The sequence below is a fragment of the Notothenia coriiceps genome, unplaced genomic scaffold, assembly GCF_000735185.1.
Source record: "Notothenia coriiceps isolate Sejong01 unplaced genomic scaffold, NC01 NC01_scaffold00002405, whole genome shotgun sequence".
Taxonomy (NCBI): Eukaryota; Metazoa; Chordata; class Actinopteri; order Perciformes; family Nototheniidae; genus Notothenia; species Notothenia coriiceps.
This window is the reverse complement of record NW_011335106.1, coordinates 60,151-79,277: the sequence shown is the minus strand read 5'-3', so window position 1 is coordinate 79,277 and position 19,127 is coordinate 60,151. Positions and strand designations below refer to the sequence as shown.

General features: G+C 42.5%; 1 protein-coding gene across 1 annotated transcript; it reads left to right on the top strand.

Moving 5' to 3' along the window:
• Positions 1-980: 980 nt before the first annotated feature.
• Positions 981-18,151, top strand: LOC104967574 (protocadherin-10-like). The gene is made up of 3 exons (XM_010797076.1): positions 981-4,045; positions 14,759-15,212; positions 17,136-18,151. The coding sequence occupies exons 1-3, from the start codon at positions 1,502-1,504 to the stop codon at positions 17,153-17,155; spliced, it is 3,018 nt and encodes a 1,005-aa protein (XP_010795378.1). The 5' UTR covers positions 981-1,501; the 3' UTR covers positions 17,156-18,151.
• The last annotated feature ends 976 nt before the right edge of the window (positions 18,152-19,127 follow it).

Sequence of the window (19,127 nt, the reverse complement as noted above, 5' to 3'; positions counted from 1 at the left end):
AATCCGCCGCACAATGGGCACGTCGCTTTGCATTAACTGGCCGACATTGTTGCATTACATTTGGAGTCAGAGACGTATGCTAATTAGCCTCAATTACACTCTTTTTCATATTTTTGACATCATCCTCCAATAAGTAGTTAGACCCCCGCTACTACTCCCCATTTGCATTTTTAATGTACGCCTTATGAATTAAATTAGGGTGTGATGCAACTTCACTACAGTTAAGGCCAGTACGGTGGGGGGGTTAATGATAAGAATGGGAAGATAGGGGAACTAATAGACTCCAGGCTATTAGCAACACGGTGGGACTAAAGCATGGTGCTTCATTACACTGAATTAAAGGAAGTCGTGTGTGATGCTGCTCTGATGGAACCTCGGATCGCACTGATGCTCGCGAGCAAACAACACAGGAGATATTACTTCATTTAAAATGCTTTCTGTTGCCCCCCTATTGTGCATTTGTGTTTCTATCTGAGAAAGAGTGAGAGAGAGAGAGAGAAGGGTAGATTGAATTGCGTCAAGGGCAAATTCATGACAGTCATTGTACTTTTTTATAGCAATCTCACATCCATTCGTCACACTAGAGGTGAAGAAAATAACATTATTTTATGATTAAAATGAATAAAAGCATTTTTTATAGTATGATATTTCAGAAATTCCAGCACTCGTTGTAATTTTATCCGCACAGGCTTTGCGAACTGTCAGCCACAGTTATTCGACTTCCTTAATTCACTGGATGTGTAAAACATTTAATTTCCCTGCTACAACTGAGGCCGGACCCGGAGGAGAGAGGGGAGAAGAGAGAGGAGCGCAGTGGCACTTAACTGGTTTTGTTATGAGGGGCCCGGTGTGTGCTCTGGCTGGCGTCGCGCAGCCCCAATCAGGTGCCATTACAGCCGGTGTTTGAGCATACCATTGGCTGGTGGGGAAAGGAGCTGTGCGCAAAACCAACCCCGCTGCTCACAGTCGCCTTACAGAAGCCGAGCTGCAAACATCATCCGCTTTGAGCGCTTAGGCGCAGTGATTACATGCTCTCAGAGAGAGATAGAGGGAGAGATTCGCGGGGCTTTATTTAGAAGTTGCATTTATGGTAGATTTGCAGTGCGTAAAAGCAGGACTTTTTTCCCTACTCGTGTGGAATGTCCATGTTGTTTTGTGACTTTGTGTGAAGAAGAGGCTGTCTGTTCTGAGCACAGGGAGTGTTGGCTATGCGTCCTGGCTGCAGCCTGCAATGTTTGCGCTGACGCCAAAACTCACAGACCGGTGCAGAATTGATTAAAACAGAGGAGCTCGGATCAAATGGCTGTGCTTCTCACAGCTGAAACGACACAATGTTCCACTGACCCGAGGCACAGGAGAGGAATTTCACAATCGTGCAGCCTTGTTGCTGTTTATTTCACTGCCTTTTTGCGGACAGAGGACATGGGAAATGCAAATGTATTGTAAGAAAAAGGAATAACACTTTTTTTTTTTCATCTTGAAGTGCACTTTGTGAGAGGAGATGATTTGGTTAATACTCCTTCTCTCCATCCTGCATGGAGCTGTTTCTCAGCTACACTACTCCGTGCCAGAGGAGCAGGAGCCTGGCTCCGTGGTTGGGAATATTGCAGAGGATTTGGGGCTGGACATTACCAAACTTTCCGCTCGCCGTTTCCAGACGGTGCCCAGTTCGCGGACACCTTATCTGGAGGTGAACTTAGAGAACGGAGCGCTTGTGGTGAAGGAGAAAATCGACCGAGAAGAAATCTGCAAGCAAACCACCCCGTGCCTATTGCACCTGGAGGTGTTTCTGGAGAACCCGCTGGAGCTGTTTCGCGTTGAAATTGAAGTGATGGATATCAACGACAATCCACCCAGCTTCCCTGAGACGGACATTTCCGTGGAAATATCCGAGAGTGCCATCCCCGGGACCCGTTTCCCGGTAGAGAACGCCTTCGACCCGGACGTGGGCACGAACGCTCTCAGCACATATGCCATCACGAACAATAACTATTTTTACCTTGACGTGCAGACACAGAGTGACGGGAACAAGTTCGCGGAGCTGGTTCTAGAGAAGTCTCTGGACCGGGAGCAGCAGGCTGTGCACCGCTACGTGCTGACGGCTGTGGATGGGGGCATCCCGCAGCGCACTGGGACGGCTCTCCTGGTCGTTAAAGTGCTGGACTCGAACGATAACGCGCCCACCTTTGACCAGTCAGTGTACTCTGTGAATCTGCGGGAAAACTCTCCCGTGGGTACTCTGATCATCCAGCTCAACGCCACAGATGTTGACGAGGGACAAAATGGGGAAATAGTTTATTCTTTCAGCAGCCACAACGCCCCGCGGATAAAGGACTTATTCAACATTGACGCCAGGACAGGTAGGATAGAGGTGGCGGGAGAGGTGGACTACGAGGAGAGCAGCACGCACCAAATTTACGTCCAGGCTAAAGACATGGGAGCTAACGCGGTCCCCGCGCACTGCAAAGTGCTGGTGAAACTCGTGGACGTGAACGACAACACACCGGAGATTGGTTTCAGCACTGTGACCGAGTCCGTGAGCGAGCAGGACGCCCCGGGCACCGTCATCGCACTTTTTAGCGTCTCAGACCGGGACTCCGGCGAAAATGGACACATGAGCTGCGAGGTTTTGGGAGACGTTCCTTTCAAGCTCAAATCCTCCTTTAAAAACTACTACACTATCGTGACAGACGGACCACTGGACAGAGAGAACACAGACTCCTACACCATCACCGTGGTGGCCAAAGATAAGGGTCAGCCGTCGCTCGCCACTAGCAAGTCCATCAAAGTGCACGTCTCCGATGAGAACGACAACGCGCCCCGCTTTACGCAGGCTGTTTATGATGTTTATGTGACTGAGAATAACGTGCCCGGGGCTTTCATCCACGCTGTGAGTGCCATGGACCCTGATATAGGACAAAACGCTCTCATTACCTACTCCATATTGGAGTGTGAAATACAGGGCATGTCCGTGGACACGTATGTATCCATAAACCAGGACACCGGCTATCTTTACGCGCTGCGCTCTTTTGACTACGAGCTGCTGAAGGAATTTAGTTTCATGGTGCATGCTAAAGACGGTGGAGCTCCCGAGCTCTTCTCTAACGCCACTGTCAATGTGATCATAGTGGACCAGAATGACAACGCACCCACTGTTATAGCCCCCATCGGTAAGAACGGCACAGCTAAAGAGCACCTGCCGCGCTCTGCTGAGCCCGGGTACCTGGTGACGCGCATCATGGCTATGGATTCGGATGATGGCGAGAACGCACGGCTGTCCTACAGCATTCTGCGGGGCAACGAGATGGGGATGTTCCGCATGGACTGGAGGACGGGGGAGCTGAGGACAGCCCGCAGGATCTCCCCCAAGAGGGACCCGCAGGGCTACTACGACCTTCTGATCGAGGTGAGAGACCACGGGCAGCCCCCTCTCTCCTCTTCTGCGAGCGTGAGTGTAATATTAGTGGACAGCGTGGTGGAGGGCCGCAGTGGGGACCGCGGCTCGGCCTCCAAGGCGAAGGAGACCTCCCTTGACCTCACCCTCATCCTCATCATTGCCCTGGGCTCTGTGTCATTCATCTTCCTCCTGGCCATGATCGTGCTGGCCGTGCGCTGCCAAAAGGACAAGAAGATCGACCTGTACACGTGCCTGCTAGCCGGAGAGTGCTGCATGTGCTGTGGCTCGTGCTGCAGCAGGCAGGCCCGCGGCCGGAAGCAGAAGAAGCTGAGCAAATCCGACATCATGTTGGTCCAGAGCACCAACGTGACGTCAGGGGTCGGGCCCGTGGGGCAGGTGCCCGTGGAGGAGTCTGGTGTGGGCGGCGTGGGAGGGGGCTTCGGCTCCCACCACCAGAACCAGAACTCCTACTGCTACCAGGTGTGTCTGACACCGGAGTCAGCCAAAACGGATCTGATGTTCCTGAAACCGTGCAGCCCCTCCCGCAGCACGGATACGGATCACACCAACCCCTGCGGCGCCATAGTGACGGGTTACAGTGACCAGCAGCCGGACATCATATCCAACGGCAGCATTCTCTCTAATGAGGTAAGAGCAGCTTGAATCAGCCATCACTGAAAGTGGAAAAAGACCCATGATTCAACCCAGATCATACATATCTACAGAGATTCACGCTCTGTGTCTGCTTCACGTCAAAGTCTGTTATCCACCCAGGTCACGCGCAACACAAGTCCCGAGAGGATGTGTGTGTGTGTGTGTGTGTGTGTGTGTGTGTGTGTGTGTGTGTGTGTGTGTGTGTGTGTGTGTGTGTGTGTGTGTGTGAGTGTGTGTGTGTCTATAAAAGGTATGCCATTGACTGGATTAATATGTAGGCGTATAATACCTGTATGTAATCCGCTTGTGTGTGTTTTGTGTAGGAGAAAGAGAGGCTAGGTGATGATGTCTGTATTGAGTCCTTTGAGGCGGGGCTATGGAAAGCTTAAATGAGATTCAGTTTAAAGAGAGATAGAGTGGTAGCTAGTGCCTAGCACTCTGCCATGAGCACTGCATACTGCCTCTATATAGGCATACAAGAGACTCCTTTTAGGGATGAGAACATTATTGTTTGGCTACTGTGGGTTGTATGACATGTGTGTGTGTTTTGTGTGTATAGGGGTTTCATGCTGGTTACATATCAAGCTGTCCACAATTAAATAAATGATAAGTCAACTAACATGCGATTTTGACGACAAATGGAACATATTTTATACAGCATTGTATCCAGTCCTTTCAACCTCCTCTTCTTAAGTTATCATTCAAACATTCACACCCCATTGATACAGAGCAGTGTGCCAATTGCTTTAGTAAGCTAACATTCACACATCGTTGATAGAGAGCAGTGTGCCACTTGCTAACATTCACACACCGTTGGCCATGCCGATTGAAAGACGACCGCACTATCTCAGTCCAACTCGCCCAATGTTTGTACAAAAGCTTGGATCAAGTGACTTAATCAACAACATTTCTAAAATGAAGTTGTTCCACCAAGAATCATGCAAGAGCACCACCTACAATCTTCTTCTTTTACGAATTGTTCGGACCAGTTTAGCCTTTATAAGTGATCTTCCCATATGAAAGTGTGAGATAGGGGTGATAACAAGAATAAAGGGACTGCCAGCTCTACCAAATGGTCCACCATTCTAAATCTCGTGTTTACTAAAGATGTTCTGATAAGGTTCTTCACCATAAAAAAAAGGATGGTAAAAATAAATCTTAGTTGACTAAGACTAAAAGCTAAGTATGGCACGTGTATTTGCCATGAATTTCTGCAGCGTTTGCATAAGTAAATATGGATGTGCACATTCATATGCACATATATGCAGAGCATGCACCAACAGTGTGTACACTCTTATTGTGGATGTGTGTTTGTCACACACACATATTCTATTTCAGGGTTTTGTGGCAGGGTCTCATCCCTCATTCTGTCTCCCCCACACGTTGGCTCTCCGCAACACTCGGCTGATCAGTAATTCATTTCTAGAACCTTTGCATAGCAATTATCAAAGGAGGGCTGGATAGAAGGCTTCCTCATGGGACCAGCGCGGCACACTCTCCCTTTTGGTGCACCTCGGAATATTTCAAATCAAGGGGAAAACCATTTCCAGTTGGCATATCATCAACTACACCTGCCGTGGCTTCCCGCTCGGCCGCTCGTCTGACACTTTAGAAAATAAGTCTCTTGACTAGGTTTTAAATCAAAGGGACGCTTGCCTGTGAGGATTGGATATCAGCAGATACCTTAAAAAAAGTTGGCAAATGGCTTTTCTGAAGGCAGCGTGTCTGGAGTGAGGTACCGCTGTGTCAGGAGCCAAAGCACTATTGATTGACTGCAAGACCTCCCAGCCTTTTTTTTATTGTTAGATCCGAATAAGACTTGGTTTACCTCTTTAATTTCCATCATGAACCTAATAGGAGATGGCGGCAAGAATGATTAAGCAAAATAAAAAAATAAAAAAGGACAGACAAGAGAGGATTACATATTCATTGGCAAAAAAAGAAAATAATATTGGCACCTAAGAAACGTTCGATCAGATGTGGAAGGCTGTGTGACGGGTGGCAGACTGGAAATGATCATTATCTTGACGTTTGTTGTGGTGGGAACAACAGCCGTGACAAATGGGACAATTAAATCACTGTGGCAACGGTGTATTAGATGGCTGATTATGAATTAGTGGCGGGCACCGTGTTGCAGTTTCCCCATGTCAGCCAGCTGTCAGACGAATTTAGCACACAGGGTTCTGAGACACACTCCTCTCAGGCCAGAGATACTGACAAAACTGTGGGCTGTGAACCCTGACTCCATCATCAATTACACCGAAAATACTGTCTTAGTTTAATATCAAAAGCTCACTTAATGAAAGCATGGAGACCTTGCTGAATGCAAAGGACAATAAGTTGTGAAAAGGCAGAATGCTTACAAAAGACAATAAAGTTGCGAAAAACTGAAAAAAGGCAGTGTAAAAGAATTATAGCACCTAACTAATATTTTAATCAACAATATGTCTTTTTATTATTTATTTTAATGTCTGATTATTTTCCTGATCAATATTGAAAATTGTTCATAATGCTTCCCAAAGTTCAATATGTGTTTGACCCAAAGATAGTCAGTTTAGGATCATGTAAGAGAAATAGCAGCAGAAAGTCCTCGAATACAAGTTACTAGAACCGGAAAATGTTTTGAAAATGTACTCACAGGATGTCACAATCATTCAATAAGGATAGATGACACCAGAACATCTTACAAGTACAACTTCTAAAGGCTAGAGAAAGTAAATGGTCCAACGTAAGGCTTCAAAAGCCCACAAGCAGATGCAAACAGGAAATACAGTATCTCTATTTGAAAAGGAGAAAATCTATGACAGCAAATTGGATAAAAAAACATAGCCTCATTAAAAAAAAAAAAAAAAAATTGCATTTAGACTGTTACAGGTTAGGATGTCACCACTTCTTCCAAACTGACTGGCTGGTTGAATATCAATTAAAGTCACAGTAGACAAAGGACAAGATCAATTTGATTAACTAATTGCCTTGATTTCTTTGATTACTTTCTTACCTCAAACAAAGCACGTACAAAAAAAAAGAAATATTACATGACCTTTTCATAACGCGGTTAAGGTCGATGGAGGAGTGGATTCACTGTGACTTACTGAGTTCTGTGTGGAAATGAATCAAAAACTCAAACTCATTAATGTAATGATTAGCAAAACACTGACGCATCTCGTCGAGTGGCTCGGTGAATGTGTGAATGGTATGAATAGGCTGGGCTTTCTGAAGGAACTGAATAGCACATTAAGTGTTCTTCTATGAAATGGAAGAAAAAAGGAAGTCATGATCCTTCTTGAATAGGGCCTAAAATATGCTGAAAACATGAGATCCAAAAGAAAGAAAGAACAAGTTGTACTCTTACAATGGGTCCTTGGATATTTAGTTGAACATGAGGCAGTTCATGGAAATCTCAGTCATGACAAAAGTAATCGCGCTTTGGCCATGACTGATCTGCTCAGACATCAGGGAACATCTGCTCCAGACATGCTGCAATGCTTAACTTACATGCATGGAACATATATGCATGCATTCTGGCAACAGTAATTCCTCTTGATTACACATTTTCTCTACATTTTGAGGTTTTAACCCTGAAGCATACCCTATTCTAACATCATACTGTACTTGAGAAGATTTTAAACTAGCAATTGATACCATAAAATCATTAGGAAAAGGTTTACTGAGGTATTTAAATGAAGTGAGGAGTACGGTAATTCTCTCATAGTCTTCTATACAGTAAGACGCTTTTTTCTAACCTGATATTAGAGCGATTCGTAATTAAAGAAACCTTCGCATCGGCTTTTATTTTCAGAAAAAGGATATAATTTTTACCAACATTTTGGGTCTAATTACTCTCACTTATACTTCCAAATAAAGTGATTTAGATCATTTGGTACCAACCCTGTCCATGAGGAATAAGATATGTGATCTGTGTGTTGTTACTTGTTTGCTAACATAGGTTAAATAAACTAAAGTAGAAAACTTATTTAGAGAAGTTATGGAACTTAAAATGCCTATTATGTGCTATGATATACTTTGGTTAATAGAAACACCCCACTGGTTCATGTATAAGACTTATATGGCTTATATTTAGTATGATATTATATGGCTTAGAACTGTTCTTTATTGATCTGTATTTAGTTCTCCTAATGTCACAATTACTCATTACTGACCATTACAATGGTATAACTAGAAGGGCATTTGGAGAGTCATTGGCCAGTGCTCTTTCAACAAGTATGAAAACACATGTGTATGTTTTACTCATTATTGGATCCAATCGAAAATGGAATGGCTTCTTCCTTGGCCCATGCTAGACCCTTCCACCAAGTTTCATGAAAATCGGGCCAGTAGTGGTTCTGTAATCCTATTGAAAAACAGACGAACCAGATCAAGGACTGTTCAAATTGATTGCTAAAACTAAGAAACAATACCCGTTGTAATATACCACTATTACCACTAATGGGGAGCTAAGTCATGATCAGATTGTATCTTGGACATTGACTTCCACTTCCTAAGTGATGAAAAGCATACAAACTACAGATCAATAATCAGTGGTCATCCAGAATCTTTGCTCCTACATTACAAAGGGCCGTATTAATCAAACAGACACTGTTAGGGCAAGCGGCCATCTTGGCTCTCCCTCCCAACTCAGGAGCCGTATAACAAAAAATGGAAAATGGTAGCTGCCTTTCCAAGAGTCTGAACAATATCTCTCACTGTCATCACTGGATATGGTGGGAGCCATCTTGCTCTGTTTTGGCCCTGGGAGGTCTCTGGTTTGTTCATCACGGTCTCACAGGCCAACCTGTGCAAGAAAGCTATGCTACTCCTCTGCTGGCCTGAGCTGCTGTCCAAATATTGATGTTGTGTGTCTGTATTCTCTCCGGAACAGTGGAGGACAAGATGAAAAACAGACGTATGGATAGAAGACACCCTTTACCTGGGGGATGGATGTTCTTTTTTTTGAGGGAAAAAGAGATAAAGAGACAGGAAGAGCCAAGCAGAAAGGATTGAAAGTGAGAGAAAATAACCAGAGACAGTGAGGGTGATATACAGAGGGGGGGCTACGAAAACCGAGACAGACCTGATTGCAGCAGATATGTGCCCACATGGTGTGAATTCACCAGTTTTCCCTATAATTTGTTTTACCTACTCCCAGTTGCTGGATCTATGTCAGGCAGCACAATTAGTCAAATCCCACCAACGTGGGATTTCGGAAACACTCCGGGATGTAATTGGGGAAAAAGGAACAGAAGTGCTGATTGCATATTAGCAAGTAGATTGTGTTTGCATTGTGTGGCGTCGTCTTTACCTCTCCTTGTGCGTGTGTGTGCGTTTGTGTGTCTGTTTTTCCTGCCTGATGAAGTCACAATGAGAGACGGTGCTGCTGGCAGGGCCTGTCATTGCCAGTCACCGCTTTTAGTTGTTGTTTGGTTTTCTGCCAAAGGAAGAAAAGGTGCTTCAAGGGAATCAACAGCCACCGGGTGTCATGTGCACATGGCCTTTCTGTCTGTTAGCTTGTGTATATTTACATATCCCCGCGTCAAGAGACTGTTTTTAAGTGTGTCCGCAAATGTATGTGGTGATATCGATGTCTTTTTAAGACTGAGTCGACAGGCCAAAACAATATTGAGTAGTTTGAAAGCCAAAAGTTTCTCAGAGCGTGATTTAACAGGGCTTTCTGCAGAATATATTTATACATCATCTCCAGAGAACAATACGCTCCTTGTGCCTGCTTAATAATATACTAGGAGATGAGACATTTGGAACAAACTGAGCTTTCTCTTAATCCTTCGGCATTAACTCTGTTCCTTTATCTTGCATGTGCGTTTAGTTTTGCACCTGGGTGTCTGGGTTTTTCCTGGGTGTCTCAGCTTATTTGTTTGCACATTTTGAGGCGTAAGCACTGTGTCTACGGAACGCTTTATCTTCGCTTTAACAGCACAGAGATGATTGCGAGGGCCCGAGCTCAACACCCTTGTGTGTCCGTGGAGGACATTAATTTGCCGGAAGGTCCATTAAAAGGCCAAAGGCTAACTGTAAGGTGGGAATTAACAGAAATACTATGATTTATAAGCCCCCAGACCTTTAAAGACAGCCATAAATATACATTAGTTTCAAGAGGTGAGTTGGAGGGTAATGCAAGTTAACGCCACTCAAGTTCTGTAGTCCCAGAGTGCTGCACTGTTCTAGTTTAAAGGTATTTTTTTTCTTCTGAACCTTATAATTTCTCTGAGTCTGAGCTACAATTGACCCACAACCTGCACATGCAAGGAGGTGATAAGACAAACCATTTGGCAGAAAACACACAGGTAAACAGAGCGAAGGGTTATTGTTAGAGGCCATATGGGGTTTCCAGTTTCCTGTAGTGTGCTATATGTTTTTTTCTTTCATGTTATTGGTCTACAAAGGCTAAAATCCCAAAGTTCCCTCCAGAGGGAGTGTCTTCCCCACACACTCTCACCCTGCCTGAAACGCCCCCAATTGGAGTCCTTTGTCTTAGTCTGACTAATCACAACAGAGCCGGCCAGCTAACCAATCAGAGGAGACTGGGCTCTGGTTTCAGACAGAGGGTGAAAAGAGGTGCTAATTTTAATTTTTGAAAATTAAAGCACGGACATAAAACAAATATGAAACCTGAAAATTAGCATGATACTTTAGGGCCACACTAAAAATTGCTAAACCAAATACAATACGTTCAAGGGATAGGTTGGGATCTTGAAAATGGGATGGCATGAGGTAATCATTCATAGTTAGTGTACAGATGGTGTCTGCACACCCCCAGTTTAGAAAACTAAACTTGTACACCTCATACAAACCCACTTCAACAACCCCAAATATCATTACAAATGAAAATTGAATATATAGAAAATAGAAGTAATTAATACAATATTTGTTCTATATTTGCTTGTAAAGCAATTTGAGCACCAGGAAAAGCGCTATATAAATAAAGTGTTATTATTATTATAAATGTTCGGCCCTTATATGCAGCTATTTACAAATAGACCAGATTGTAGTATCCCACAGGAAAACAAGATTGTGCTGTTAATCCTCTGTTGAATTCATTAATTCAATCCAAGTTTAAGCATACATGAACCGTCTCTGCATCTATTCGTATTCATTATTTTACCCCCCAAAAAAGCCTGCAGCGACACATGACCCTGCATAGTTCGATAAGAGGGTACTCCAACCCTGTCAAAAATCCATATGATGGAAAACATAAAAGATCATGTTTAATTGGAGTTTTTATTTTATTTCAAGTACTTAAATGTATCTCCCTCCCAGCCCACCTCTATGTAACCCTACTCTCGTGCCCAATATGGGTCTCCCCCCCTGTCTTTTCTGGCCATTGCTGTTTCCATCTGTGATAGCCCGGGTCTCCCCTCTCCTTCCTTATGGTTCCTGCAGTATTGCTGATTCTCCTGCCTGCTGTCTCTCTCTGTGAAATCTGTGACTCCCCCCCGCCCCCGGCTGTTTGGCCCTTGCTGTCCCTTGTCTGTGAGACTCGTGTCTCCTCTGGCTCTTTGGCCACGGCACAGTCTTTGTTGCCCGTCTCGCTCCCTGTGAGGCCTGAATTAGCAACACGATTAGATCCACACCATGCACACAACAGTAGGCCTTAGACAGTGTGTTGACAGTGCTGCCGTAAATAATAGATGGTATTTACATGTGGACCAGATGACATTGGCAATTAGAACTTGCATTATTATAATAGCGGATTGAGTCAAGGTTAGTTTTGCCTTTATATTCAGTATCTGTTCTGGTACTAAGTTATATCAGAAAGGTCTTTATTTGGACCAAATCGACCCTTTTAACTTTTATTCCAATTTCCTTAATTACTTATTTCCTTTTGGCTTTAGAACATGAAAAATAACAACTAATACGCATATATGTATACATCTATGATCTATTTCCCATAAATAAAAGTCATTGTTTATTTAATTCAAGTTGTATTAAAGGTCCCCTATTATACTGATCATGCATTGCAGCATCCCATAATCCCCTCTGTTTCAGCCCTGTTTCCAAAGTGCTGATTCTCTGTCTGTTACTTTAGATGAAAATAAGGAGCCACTCCCCACGCCCCTCTGAGAGATATCTGGTTAAACAATGGTGCTCTCGGAGGAGAGTCAGGTGATAAGGTGGGGNNGAAACAAGCAGGACCCAAATGCAGATACAAACTGAAAATTCCTTTATTTCAAGGCTATGATATTTCTATGCAATGACAAACAGAACACTCACCGCAGAACTAGTCAGGGAACAAGACGAACCGACCAAGACAGACAGACAACCCAGAACTTAAATACACACAAGACTCAATCACACAACAAGACACAGGTGAGGAGGGAGGAGAAAACACAGGGGCCCAGGTGAACATAATCAGACCATTTGACACACCAGGGAAACTAATGACAAGAGGAAAAACACAGGGAAAATGACAAGACAATAACCCAAAGGGAAACATGACATGGAAAACAGCAAAAACACCCAAACCTACAAAACTCAAGACAAAACATCGTTATGACATCATAAAGTGGTTAAAATCTGATCAGCTCATTTTCAGAGAGGTTTTTATATAAATGGATCAGGACAAAAAGAGAGAGAATCTTTGTTCCTGAAACCTTCAGAATCTCTTTCCACAGAGGGGACACATGTTTATGTATAAAATACATGACAAAGTGGATTTTGCATAATAGGTCCCCTTTACTGTAAAACTACATTTACAAAATAATGATGACAATGTTCATCACAGTTTCCATAGTGATTGTAACTCAATATAATTACAAAAGTAGAAAAATAAGTAGATGCGTTTACTTTTTTGCTGTTTTGTTGAACCTTTAACCCTTCCTGAAATAAGGTGTAGTTTCTCTGATAGAGACAGTAGGTAACGCTGCATTTGCATGTGTTTTACAGCCTCATTTTGATTTAAGTTTTAGCAGTCAACTGTGTTAACTAAAGATACAGATTTTTCTATCCGAAACCCATACTGAGCATGACAAATTATGTATATCTGCAGGTATGTATGTGGCCTGAGAAACACGATGTAGCCGCACAAAAAGGGGCCCTATTCATCTTTTGGGGGATCATTTCCCTGTGACACATTCTCTATACTCGGCTCCCTCCCTTCGTGTAATCCGTAATCTGGTTCCTATTCTAAAATCAGGTCTTAATATAAACAGAGAAGAATGTGGATGGGATTTTACTATACTTTATTTACTTAAAGCTGCAAGTTAAGGTGAAGCTTAATATAATATTATATATCATGTCCTATGGTAAAAAGTGAACCTAATAAAACTCCTGTCAAATTAAAAACATCAAAATGACGTTATATATCATTGCCAGATATCTGTTTTCTTTTTTTAATCATTACTGACAGTATATCTGCAATAAAAATAGATTTTTTTTCACTTTCCCCCATTTGAAGCCATAACTGTGTGATTTCCTTCGAGGGGAAAAAGGCAACAATGGGTGAAATAAAAATGCACTGAAATGACTCTGAAAGGGTTCGTAGGGTTCAGATATCTTGTTACTTCAATGAGATGGCTGGATTGATTTATGCTGATTATTAAAAGTGATACACACTCTACTTATCTTTCTCTGTAGTATAATATCTATTGATATGTATACGCTTGCATTACATTGTTTGTGTGTGCGCCCGTCTGCTTTTAGTTATAGAGGTACAGAGGCATTATCAGTGGAATGGATCAGTCGGATAGATTTGTGTAAATGGACCCTTTGATCTGAAGGCCTCTCAGCCCTTGGGGAATAACAGATTAAAGATTGTCTAGTTTCTGGAGTTCTCTCGTTCCCTTTTCAGTCTCAGTGATGTATCGCTTTCCTCCTTGGACCCTAAACTGCTCGTCTGCGCTTTGATCCTGCCATTCCGACGTGCTTTCCCACATGGCTTTGCTGGAAAATCGGGAAATAACTGGAACACCGAGAAATAACTACAAATTCCGGTCTGCGAATGAGTAAAAAAATGGCTGCAGAGTCCCTTTACTAAGATGAATGTTTATATCTATTGGTGCTTTCTCTTCCCTTTTATAATTTTCTTGGTATTCTCTTCTCTCTCTATTCTCTCTAAAATCAACTAATTTACATAACTGGTACCTCTTTTGTTCCAATTGCAGGACTGTGTGGGGTATTCTATGATATGATTAAAGATGTCAATTTAATTTTTTTGTGTTGTCTTTGTTTTGTCATCTGCATTAGCTCCGTGGCAATTACACACTTTGTCGGTGTGTATAGAGATGATTGCTGTAAGAGTGTGATTAAGCAATTAGTAAATATTGTGTTGCTTATCTGAGGCACTTTTCTTGCGAGAATTTGCGTTTTTCATTTTTTCTGTGTTTGAAGATGATGGGATATGGATTCACATTTTGATCTCTTGGTGTTTGGGAATCAATGGTGAGTCGGAGGATGTTGATGTTGAGAGTGGGGTGGTTGAAATGTTTTCACATCATTTTGATTGCACATTTCATTGGGAATGAATGAGGTGAGGAGGAAAACAAACAATTCGCTTCATCAATGTTGGCCTTGTTTCTTTGATGAATAGCTTTTGCTGCACTTATTCTGCTTGCAACATTGGCAAATGATTACTAACTTGTGTTCTCTCTTCTGGTTTCTTTCATTCATCTCCTCCATCTCGCCTTTTCCACTCCAAATATCTGCTTCTCCCTCTCCTCCCTCTTACTTATCATCCTTACATCTCTCTGATCTCACATTTTCACCTCTCCCGACGCCCAACCCTCTCATATTTTTCCATCTACCCTGATCTGTGACCTCACTGCAGGCGCTGACCTGTTCTCCAACTGCACGGAGGAGTGCAAGGCCCTGGGTCACTCGGACCGCTGCTGGATGCCCTCCTTTGTGCCGTCCGATGGGCGCCAGGGGCCGGACTACCGCAGCAACCTGCACGTCCCCGGCATGGACGCCACGTTGCCCGACACTGAGGTACCCTCCTCCGTCAACCTGCCCGATCAACTCACCATGGCCTCGTCCACCGCCTCGTCCAACGATAGGTCATTCTCAACCTTTGGCAAGGACGGTCAAAGGTCACAGTCACACCAAAGCCTTCACCATCACCTCCATCAGCAACAGCCGCAGTACAGCTCCAGCACGCTAGAGAGGAAAGAGTATGATAGGGGGACCCTACCATACAAACCCACCTTTCTCTGTGAGTATCAGTATGAAAATTCCCTGGGACCCTATGACTTTGGTCTGGTCCAGAACAGATACTAAATCAGGGGACCATGAATCTGCCTTTTTGATTCTGATCGGGACTTTTTTATGTTGCTTATCTATCTATATATTTTTTTCTTTTTTAAACACAGCTTTATGTTTTGTTGTAACGCTTTTTATTTTGTAATTTATGATTTTTTTGTTGAATGTAAAATGTAATATATTATTGCTAACTCCCTATCCTCCAAAACCCACTTTGATAAATTCAATTTAACGCCATCCTAACCCTAAATCATTTCTGTGAACATGTCATTTATAATAAAATAATTTAATACAGACTCATGATAAACTGTTGTGGCCCCTTTTCTTTCTTTTTTACCTTTCTTTAAATTCCCCATGAAATCCTCCCCAATAAGCCTTTTTTTTTATCTGATGCTCATACAAGTAAAGGTTAGCAACACAAGCACACATCAAACACAATTAAAATGCCAAGTACTGTTTAAAACATCATGTGAGATTATGGAGAGGAAATGAAAGGTAGCTCATCTCATTGTAAAGGACATATTTTTCCATTTGCTCAACAACAAGCTCGATCAAGATGACTTCCCTACTGAATAGCTTCGAAAAGTGAAACACACAACCCACGCTACTTCTTTTTCACAAGGATTGAAGTCCATTTGTTCTAAAAAGGAAGTGTCAAGTATCTATACTTGCTTGCTAGTGAATCAATACCTGACATAAAGAATGGTGGGTGAGGTTGGGCTGACTGAGGTCAACATTCTTCAGTTGGTAATATCACGAACACAAGTTTGTGTGCAAGAAAGAAGGAAAACTATAACAATATGAGGAAGGCGTCATTTGCCTAATAAGAGGTATTGATATCCATTGGAATAAATTGAGATGGCATTCTAAAGACGCAGACAGGGAATCATTGGCAGGACATTTCTTGTAGATGTCAATTGCTTTCCAAGCTCCCACATTACATGAATATTCTATTAGCTCTAAGAGTAGGGAATGGATTCGATATACACATTCAGTAGAGAAGTCATTTCCAGTCAAGTCACCACCATGTTAACCACCATCCTCCATGATACTGCATGCTGGCTGTGGACTGTCTCTCAGGTAAACAATAAGCTCTATAACCTGCTTTCCCCCCCACTCCTTGTTTGCGTCTTAGCAAACAGACCCAAGCAATCTTCCTCTCGCACATCAGGAAAAATAATTTGTATTTAGCCTTTAGGTGCTAGAGTGTGCTATGCTCCAAATATAGCTACCTGTGCGTCTGCTCATCTCGTCTGCCTCGAAGGGGTTAGGATAAATGCACTCCATACTCGCTCTGTCCAAAAAACTCACAACTCTATTAATCGTTTAATATTTTACTCATTTGATATCATCCATCTTTCCAGGTCTTTTTGAAATAAATTGACCACCCGTTGAAACTGGAAAGGTTCTGTTGTTCATCAGAGTGTGAAAACGATGGGAATAGTCCCAGAGGCTGCAGCTCTATTAACCAATTGGCATCATGTTCTACTTTAAAAATAGCACCGCATGCTACTGGCTTTGGCGTTGCTCTGATCACCAGGGTTGCCTTGATAAAGGGTTTATGAATGTTTAATGAGCCATTTATAGATAATTAATGAAGCAATTAGTGCTCTGTTTATTTTCTGGCATGCATTATGTAGCCACCACATTTCAAATGTTTATCTTTACTGATGGACATGTTTTTTACCCAATTCCCAAATTAGTTTGCCATTAAAACTGTGAGGACCAGCCTTTAGGGTATATAAATAACTTCACAGAGAGTCCTTTGTGGCACGTATCCTTCAAGAGACGGTATTTCGAGCCGATTGTGTCACCAAAGAGTCTCAAGGGATCGGGTGCCATTTGTCTTTAACAAGTGTGTTCTCTGTGTTTTCAGCCCGCAAAAGGATTTGCTAGCTCGTTCCACGTAGACCTGTCGGAGACAGCGTGAATTTCTGTGCTAAAACCACCAACGCTGATACCGGAGACAGCAACATAAAACTACACAAACAGTAACCTGGACAAAAGCAACCTTGGTTAAGCTTCATTATCTTGGGCGCGAACTGTAACAAAGCCTTGGCAGTGGTCGCCGGGGGAGAAGAGGAGAACTAAATACTGATTAGCTGTAAACCTCAAGATATTTTGAGGAGCAATCCAAGGCCTTATTCCTCTCAGCAGGACTGAGACTGGGGCCGAAACACTCAACATGTGAAATTATTAAGTCATCAGCAGACAGATTAGAGGAACTGAAACGGACATAGGAATACAAAACCTGAAGAGGGACCCATTAGCCCACAGAGGTGGGTTGTTTTTTTTTGGACTGAGGAGTTAGCCTCTAGAGATCTGTGTGTGCCTGTTTACATGACGAAGAAAAATAATGTTTCTGTACAAACTTCAACCAATGTCACACGGAGCCCTTTAGCTATTTCTATGGTCACCACTAAGCCAACTGTACAGAGACTGTGTGGGGTAAAAAAATTGAGAGGAAGTGAGAAACTGAGCAGAAGGTTAGACATAGAGTGAGAGAGATCAGGTGTTGTACAGGTATAAAACACGGGGGAAATAAAAAAGAAGGACAAGGGGACGAGCAGAGATGATGTGCAGTACTATAAATTCTGTATCTCCGGTTTTTTGACTTGACTGTCTTTATATAACTTCTCTTTTTTTTGTTTCTGTTGTTCTTTCTGTGTGGTTAAAGTGTGCAGACTAAAGTATTCCAACGTACTGTTACAGACAGGAACATGCTGTCAGGAGCCGGGTTCAGTCCTCTTTTAACTTTAGCCACTTCAGGAAGGAGATTTTAACACTGCGTAGAACAAAAGGAGAGAAAAACAATCCACATGTTCAGTTTATCAATAAAATATCACAAATGAATGTTCTCATGTCTAAACTAGTGACTAACAGTTCCTTCCTGAGCTGACTGCAGAGAAAGTGAAATGACCCTTTACCAGGATATGGTTCCCTTGATGCCATTGGCCTATACATAAACAATCAGACACACTCAGTGGTTTTTATCATGTGTGCAAAGTGTTTACTGTGCTATTTTAAAAAGCTTATAAATGAATATAAATCTATATATAACTATATATATATATACAATATACTTTTTTCTGAAAACTGTGTAACCATTGGTTAGTTTCTACACCTCATACTGTCATTCAATCTAATAATTCCAAGTGCTACAAAATCAAGACATGTATGGATACAATTGAGGAGTAGTGCTTCTGCCTAAATAAGCAAACTCCTTCGCACCAACCAAGGATTAAGTTGATGTTCTTTTTTGATGTTACTTTTCACCGTTGACAGATGCTGGGCCTTGTTGTGTGTAACAAAGACACCAGTTGAGTTGTTTTGGCCTGTTGTGTATTTTTACTAGCAGACTATGTGTTCATGTACAGGAACGGGGGGCAATCACAATCGAGCTAGATATCAAAGGTTTTACAATCATACAAGAGAGGCATACACGGATAAATATGGACATAATCAGACAATACATGGTGCAAAGTATTGCACACACAAACATGCACACACACACCCAAACACACACACACACACACACACACACACACACACAGGTCAAATGGTGATTAATAAACAGTGTCATTGAAATGATCTAATGTGTGTTTTGTTGGGTTTCTTAAGAATATTAGCATGTATTGATCAGAAAACACTAAGCTTAAATCCATATGCTTAAGCCAAATACTAATGTTAGCATGCAAACAAGCTCACAAGGACATTGCTAACAGGTTATTACAAAGCAGGTGTTATTGTTTAGAATGCTAACATCAGCTAATTAGCACTAAACACCAAGTTCAGCTGAGGCTGATGTTAGTTCTGCGGCTATTTGGTCATAAACCAAAGTATTCAAATATTACAAATTTGACCATGA

Coding starts and splice junctions, on each gene's coding strand:
- LOC104967574 (XM_010797076.1), top strand. CDS start 1,502: ATGATTTGGTTAATACTCCTTCTCTCCATCCTGCATGGAGCTGTTTCT. Junction 4,046..14,758: donor GCAGCATTCTCTCTAATGAG/GTAAGAGCAGCT, acceptor CTCTGATCTCAC/ATTTTCACCTCTCCCGACGC. Junction 15,213..17,135: donor ATACAAACCCACCTTTCTCT/GTGAGTATCAGT, acceptor CTGTGTTTTCAG/CCCGCAAAAGGATTTGCTAG.